Source organism: Plasmodium inui, assembly GCF_000524495.1.
Source record: "Plasmodium inui San Antonio 1 unplaced genomic scaffold supercont1.4, whole genome shotgun sequence".
In the NCBI taxonomy this organism is placed as follows: Eukaryota; Apicomplexa; class Aconoidasida; order Haemosporida; family Plasmodiidae; genus Plasmodium; species Plasmodium inui.
The window spans coordinates 702389-709704 of NW_008481838.1; the positions used below are offsets into that span (position 1 = coordinate 702389).

General features: G+C 47.9%; 2 protein-coding genes across 2 annotated transcripts; both read right to left on the bottom strand.

Moving 5' to 3' along the window:
- Window positions 1-393: 393 nt before the first annotated feature.
- C922_01319 (hypothetical protein) lies at window positions 394-1143 on the bottom strand (the record flags this gene model as incomplete). Its single annotated transcript, XM_008816925.1, has 1 exon — window positions 394-1143. One exon carries the CDS (start codon window positions 1141-1143, stop codon window positions 394-396), a length of 750 nt encoding a protein of 249 aa, XP_008815147.1.
- Window positions 1144-2384: 1241 nt separating this feature from the next.
- On the bottom strand, window positions 2385-6815 carry C922_01320 (hypothetical protein; the record flags this gene model as incomplete). The annotated part of the gene is made up of 1 exon (XM_008816926.1): window positions 2385-6815. The coding sequence occupies one exon, from the start codon at window positions 6813-6815 to the stop codon at window positions 2385-2387; it is 4431 nt and encodes a 1476-aa protein (XP_008815148.1).
- Window positions 6816-7316: the final 501 nt, after the last annotated feature.

Sequence of the window (7316 nt, forward strand, 5' to 3'; positions counted from 1 at the left end):
TTTTTTTCTTCCTTGTAACCATTTTTAAAGGCTTTCTATAAATTAAATGCACTAATGCATTGTTGCATACTAATTCGGGTCGTTCACTTCTTCATGCCCATCCATCAACACGTAGAACTTACTCACAGCAACAACTCGTAAAAGACACCCTCCTTTTTCACACATTCCCCAGAGGGAGAGGGCGTCCTCTCGTAGTGCCCACTTCGTGAGAGGAAGCTTCAAACCGAGGGAGCTTATCCGCAACGAAGGATTGAAATATCCATATGCCTGTGCGAGCAGGATAAGCGGCACGTCCATGATAGAGCGTGGCTCGGAAATTTCTCTATCTGCGTCTGAAGCGCTGTTAAGAAGGCTAGCGCCGCGCACATATGCACAACTGCGGGACGAGAGAGACTACCCCGCATGGGGGTCACTCCCGTGCATCACCCAGCGACTAAGGAAGCGAGTCAGCCTGTCCACGCGCGCTGGGGGCTCCCCAGATGTACACAGGTACTTCTCCCCATCGTTCAGCGCCTCGACGGTGCGCACTTGGAGGAAGTTCGCATTGTATATAGTTCTAACAGGTCCAATGGTGGGGCCCAGCACTTTGGTAATTTCTCTCAGCAGAGATTTCCAATTGTGGACGTGTGGCTTCACTAGGAAGAGAAGCCCTTCGTGGTGTTCATCTCCGTTGCGAAAGAGCCAGATGGTTTTCGGCGGTGCGATTTGAATTCCATACTTCTGCACCCCCAGCGTGCCAGCAGTAACTACGCCTGTTTTGCACTTTATCTGCCTCTTCTTCTGCGTCTTCTTCTGCTTCTCAAAAATGGGCGGTGGGTTCTGTTCGGTTGGATCACCTCCCTCCGCTACTAGCTGGTTAAGCTTAACATTTTGACAAGTCCCTTTCTCGGCGGCCCTGCTCCTTAACGTGTCGAACTTCTGCTTATACATTCCTGTGTAAAAGTTCGCATCGGTCAATCGGTCAAACACGTTTTGGTGTCTTCTCCTCTGCTTCTCCTTGGGAATGCCTACCTCCAGGGAGAAATTCATTCTTGCACTTTCGACGAAGTGGGAGAAGTGCTTCTTCACAGACTGTAAGTCGCCATCAGTCCGGAAGTGGGGACTGCCACTCAACGCATCGGCATAGAGGTGCGTGCAATCCATTGGGGTGTCTACTCATCGGGGTGTCTACTGATTGGGCCGCCAGTGGAGGAGCTTAGGATTGTGGAGTCCCTACAAAGAGACGATTATATCACAAAACGGAATGCGCAACTTTCGGGTTGCCTCCACGTTGCGTTGCAACGTTTGCAATGTTCACGATTGTCACGAATGTTATGATTTTTTTTTTTTTTTTTTTTTTTCTTTATTTTTTTTTTTTTTTTTTTTTCTACCAGGTTGCTCAAACAGCCAAACCAACCGAGTGGACAATGAAAATGCCTTTTCAGCGAAAGGATGAAAGGGGACTTTCCCTTCATAACAAAATCTTTTTGTCAAAAAAGTATCTTCACGTAAATGTACGCACGGGCACACACATGCATGTAGGCATGTATGGACGTATGCACCTATGTAGGTACGTGTGTGTGGTCACACCGCGTTGGATTGTTTTCTTTTTTTTTTTCCTTTTTTCTTTTTTTCCGCGCACCTGTGCGTACACACAAAAAAAAGGTTAGCGGCGTGGGGGCTACCTTCAACGGGGGAATGACTAAACGGTGTAATAGGCAAGGAAATGCGCCCCCCAAATGGATGTTCCCATGTCAAAGCGCTAACAACTGTTGCAGAGAAAAGAAAAATGATGAGTTGTAGGAGGAGAAAATTCCTCAATCGGCTGGTCGACGGCCACACAAAATGGAGAGAGCGCAGAGGCCCACTTGTCATTGCCACCGCTAGGAAACGCAACGACATGGAAGAACGGAAAAAGGAAAGCAGAAAAAAGGTGGGGAAAATGCTCAAAAAGGAGGAAAAATGCTTAAAAAGGAGGAAGAAACGCAAAAAGGGAAAATTTTTTCAAAAAAGGGGAAATCTCTTCAAAAAAGGGGAGATTTCTTCCAAAAGGGGGAAATTTTTTCAAAAAGCTCCAAAATGATGAAACACACTGACGCAGTGCTACCATAGTGTAGACTCCTCTGGGGAGAAAACAAAAGGTGGCATGGCACATGGTATCGTCCATACATCACCCCCAAAAAAAAAGGAAAATAACAAAACGGATATTATGGCAACATACACACTTATGTGAACATACGTGCCACCGCAAGAGCGAATCGGTTGAGTAATGGTCCCTGTCACTTTCTACAAATGGGGAAGGGCGTATAGGAGTGACTCCACCCCGTCAGGCAGACTTCCAACAGAACTGAAATAACTCTTCCGACAAAAAAAAGAAGAAAAGAAGGAAAAAAAAAAAGGAAAAATCACATGGAAAGTCTCTTCCTCACTTTGAGCAGTTTCCGGCACAAATGGTAGTAGTAATAATTTTCCAAAATGTTGACCAAATAATATTCGTCTTCCCTTTGGATGTGTATGTCTTCCATCAAAAATAGAGCTCTGTCTTTTTCATTGGAAAGGAAATTCAATAACTCCTTCTCATTACATGTGTGCATTTCCTTCAGCTGGCAATACTTTCTGTTGTGGATCGTCTCGTACAACTTTTTTAAGTCCATTCCGTTTTCCGCGGTTGTTTTATTTTTTATTTTTTTTTCTTCATTTTGGGAATGTCTCCTCTTTTTTGTCGCATCTTCATCATCGGTTTCGCAATTCGGGGTTCGCTCCTCTTCGCCGTTCGTCTTCTTCCTTCGCTTCCGCCCTCGCTTGGCCGATTCGTCTCGCCCATCGCGCCTATCATGCCCATCTCGATTCGTCTTCACAGGATGGGCATCTCCCGAAACTCGGTCGGGGAACCCCCACAGCGCATTCGAGTTGCCCCTTTTTTCCTCCTCCCCGGTAGCAGTGCGGCCTGTATCAGCATAGGAGCCCCCCACGGACTGCTTCGATGTATCCGTCACTCCATTCGAATGAAAATATCCTACGCGCTTCTCTTCGAAACGGTTAAGCTGCCCATCGGATGAGCGCAAATCGGCCCCTTTCACATCATCAAGGAATTTAGGTGCCACATTCTCAGAGTGATCTTCCCCCGCATTACTACTGTCTCGAGGATGGCATCTTCTCCTGTCGATGGAATCTTCCTGAAGATGCCTCACCAGGGAGGAACCCCTACGTAGCATCTCCTCATCACCTCTAAGAGGTCTCCTCCTATTCAGATAAATCGCCAACAGGAGACCCAACTTTCTGGAGCACATCCACCCATACACACTCACATCAAAATAGTAGTTTTTCTTGTTCAGCTGATTAGGAACATACCGTGATATTTTCCACGCGTGTCTTTTATTGTCATACTGTAGATTGGCCACATTAACATCGAAGTAACTCTTAAGAAGGTTGTGTTCTGCGTTGAGGTAATCATACACGGCTATACATTTACCGATTATGTAGCCATACTTTTCTTCTGAATAATAGATTTTTTCTCTAATAAATCTGTTCTGTTCCTTTTTTACGATTTCAATGTTCCAGCTTTTTTTATGTTGGACCCACTTGACTTTGTTTTTCCATTGCTCTTCGCTCACTGGTTTTTTCAGAAGCTCGCAGCAGAACTGAATCAGCTGTCGGTGGTGTCGCTGTTCTTCAGATGCCACCAAGGTGCATGCGTCCTGCACGCGGGGGGCCCTCATCCGTTCGATACGATCGACGGCGTGGAGAGGAGCACCTGGTTCACCTCTTCCCGCTTCGCACTCCACCGACTCGCCCGAGGTCCCGGCGCTCCACGCGCATGACGCGCCGCCCTCCTCCGGACCACAGCTCAGCGCTTCCCTAACGTAGGTGTCATATTCAGAGACGCTATTCAAGATAGAATTCAGCCGCTCCCTTTTGTACTCCTCCGCCATCTGCCTGGCTTTCTCAAAACCGTACTCTTCGATTGGGAACCTCTTCCTGCACGTCCTTCCGTAGAGGACCCACGAGACTACCCAGCTTCCTGCCTTACACCGGGATGTGTCTTCCCCAAATTCGTGGCATTCATGGCCCCCCTCCCCACTTGCCTCATCACCGTAGCCCACGTCCAGGTACACTCTCTCCTGAACAGGGACATTCTTCCGCATTACCTTCAACACTTTCTGCTTCTTCTCCAGAAATAGTCTTTTCTTAAGCTCGTCCTGTAGTGACGTTCTCACCACAGTGGCGGCCGAGTCGGGGGTGTAATGGGCCTCCCCCAACTGGCTGCAACGGTTAGGGCAATTGTCTTCATCTTTTCCAGGGGTGGAATTGAGCTTCCTCGTAAGAGAGTTCCCTTTGGTGCTTCTCCCTTCCCCAATGATGGGATTCGCGCTCTTCAGCTTCTTCGCGCTGTCGATCCGGTCAACCCGATCAATCCGATGAGCCATGCTTAACTTTTCCTGCTTCTCTTGCCTTTCCCGCCTTCCCACTCTTCCCAGTTCTCCCATCTTCTCCAACTTCTTCATCCTTTTCCACCTCCTCAGCCTTTCCATGTTTTCCCATTTTTCCAACTTCTTCACTTTTCTTAAGTGAACTCTCTCCTCCTTCCTTCTTATCCTTTCCTCCTCTTTCTTTTTTTTTTTCTCCTCTCGCATTCTCTTCTTGTCCTCCTTCATTCGGATTTTCTTCTCCTTTTCTTCCTCTCTGCGTCGTTTCCTTTCCCTCCGCTCCAGTTCTTCCTTCAATTTATTTTCATGTCTTTTTCTTCGCAACTGTTCTTTCCGTTCCTCCTCATTTGTCTTTGGCACTTTCGCTGGGGGTTTCCTCGATGTCAGTCCTTCTTTTCCTTTCGAGTGCTTCGTTGGGGTGTCTTTCGTGTCGCCTGTGTCAGCGGTGCCTTCTTTCCCATGCCCGGAACGCCCCCCATCGTTTCCATCCCTCTTCGCCATATGTTCACCCTTTCTAAACTTCCTCTCCTCTTCCGACTTAAGAAATGGACCCTCACTTGATTGGCCAAATGGAATAACACTTCCCCGTTCGATATTCATACTTTTCACATTTCCACCTCCCCTATCATGTGCCATACTGCAAATCTCTTCATACTTAACACGGTTCCGATTATTGTGTGCCTCCCTTAGCTTCTTTCCCATTTTGGAGACAACTTCCCCGATGGATTCAACAGCGATGTCTGATTTATCGCGTTGAGGATCCTCCGCTCTCATCCCGCTCATTCTCCCATCCACTCCATCATTGTCCTTGCTTATAAAAAAGTATTTTTCTCCAAATTTTTTGTAAATCTTCCGTTTCATGAGATCCCACTTCTCACGGGTGAGATAGCCCACCCCAGTGGTCACTTCTCCATACAGGTTGTTAATACTCTGCAGATCGTTCAAAGCGACATGCCTAGATGCAGAACCCCCGACATCTATGCTGTAGCTTTTTATAATAGATACGCCTCCGTACTTCCAGAGGATGTTCCATGTATTGCTGATTTCGTCAAACACTAGCAGGCTTCTCATGGGAGGTGCTTCTTCCTCGTTCTTGTCTCTCGCGTGGGCGTGTTCCAACGATCCGTTCTTTTGTCCCCCCATGGATATGCAGTTTGTTCTTCTTACCAATCTGCCCCTTTTGCTCCTCCTGCCCTTTTCCACGTGTTCATTCTCCTTCCAGACGGGTGCGCCCCCGGGTTGGCATCTAGCTGATCCCATTACCACTGCACCCTTTTGGCTCTCTGCGTGGAGTTGCTCCCTCTTCACGTTACTTCTACCCCTACCATGTGGGACATTTGCAGCGGTTATCGCATCGCCCTGGATGAGATGCCCCCGGTGGTTCCCCTCTAACGGGTTTTTCCACTCGCCAACGGAACGGGACCCCCCTCGCATGAGCCTCTTCCCATTTTCATTTCGCTGCTGTATGATTCTTCTCTTCGTCTCAGTTGACGTCGAGGAGTAGTTATGCACATTTTTCTTTTTCTCCAGACGGTTTTCTCCCTCCTCAGCGTTTTCGCAAGGGTGGGAAATCGCCCTGGTTCGTGAATTTCCGCTGGTGCCGTTACCAGGGCTGCTATTCGTGGTGCTATCTGGAAGAGGAAGACAATCTATTCCGTCGACAGTCGATTTTGATTCATACGCGGGAGGGATTTTTCCCTTTCCCTTTGTCTCTCCTTCTTCGTTCCCTCTTCCTCTTCGAGGAGGAAGTTCCTCCACAGGGGAGGGAACATCACACTTGGGATCTTCTCCCTTCCAGGAACGAGGACGATAAATGTTCTGATCCGCCCCACTCTCTCCATTCGGTGAATACTTAACACCTCTGTTGGGAGGATCTCCATTTAGGGGTTTCACCAATCGGGAGTTACCACCCTTTGTGAGGATATTTTTGTTCACAGAGCAGTGAGAATGACAATCAGGTGCTTCCTCGGCGTTCTCTACGTCTTCGCTACGTGGGTGCTTTGTTGAAGGTGCCCCCTTTCTTCCTTCTCCCCAACGGGGATTGTTCCCTCGTGTTGGACTTGTCTCCTTTTCGACGTCGCTCTCACCAGTGTGCACCCATTCCTTGGTGTTCCGTGAGCGATGGACATATTCATCACTACCCACGGGGGTATCTTCTCCGGTGTTACTAAAAACACACGAATTGTCCATCCTTCCCCTGTGGGTTCCGTTACTAAGTGGGCCATTTGCATAACGGGTATGGAAGAAGTTCCTCCCCAATGGGGAGGAAACCGCCTCAGGTTTTTCACACCCGCTGATATGGCCGCTAATATCGTCCGTATTGTAACCACCGGATGGATTCTCGTGGTAGCCCCCATTGGCGTTAGTAACCGGAGCAATTTCACCCTTGTGAATGGCCACGATTTTCATGTTCCACTCTTTATCGAGGATATCACTTGTGTCTACCTTTTATGAGAGAGGAGAAAAAAAGCATCTTACTTTTTTTTTCTTTTTTCTTCCTCCCCTTCTTATCGTGAGGGTCTTTACCCTATAGGCGGCTAACATGCTCGACACATTTGGTGTGTCTGCCTTTCCGCATACAAATCGTCACGAGTTACATAGGGGAGGCATTCTACTTGTGCTACCCTTCCCATGTAACTCGTGACGATTTAACAGTTCTGTTTCATTATCGTCATTGTGCAGGGTGTTCTGCAAAAAAAGGGGTGCACCTGAGCGTGTTTCGCAGCTTTGGATTGTTCCTAGGGGTTCCTATTTTTCTGTTTAACTGCGCCACACCTGGTAAGTCACCCCCCTGTGTGTATCTCAAGTGAATATACTTTGTGCATCCGGGGCCTGTCCGCCTGCACACCCGCTAGCCCAGTTTTATATGCACAAAGGAAGGGAACAACTTTTTTTTTTTTTTTTTTTTTT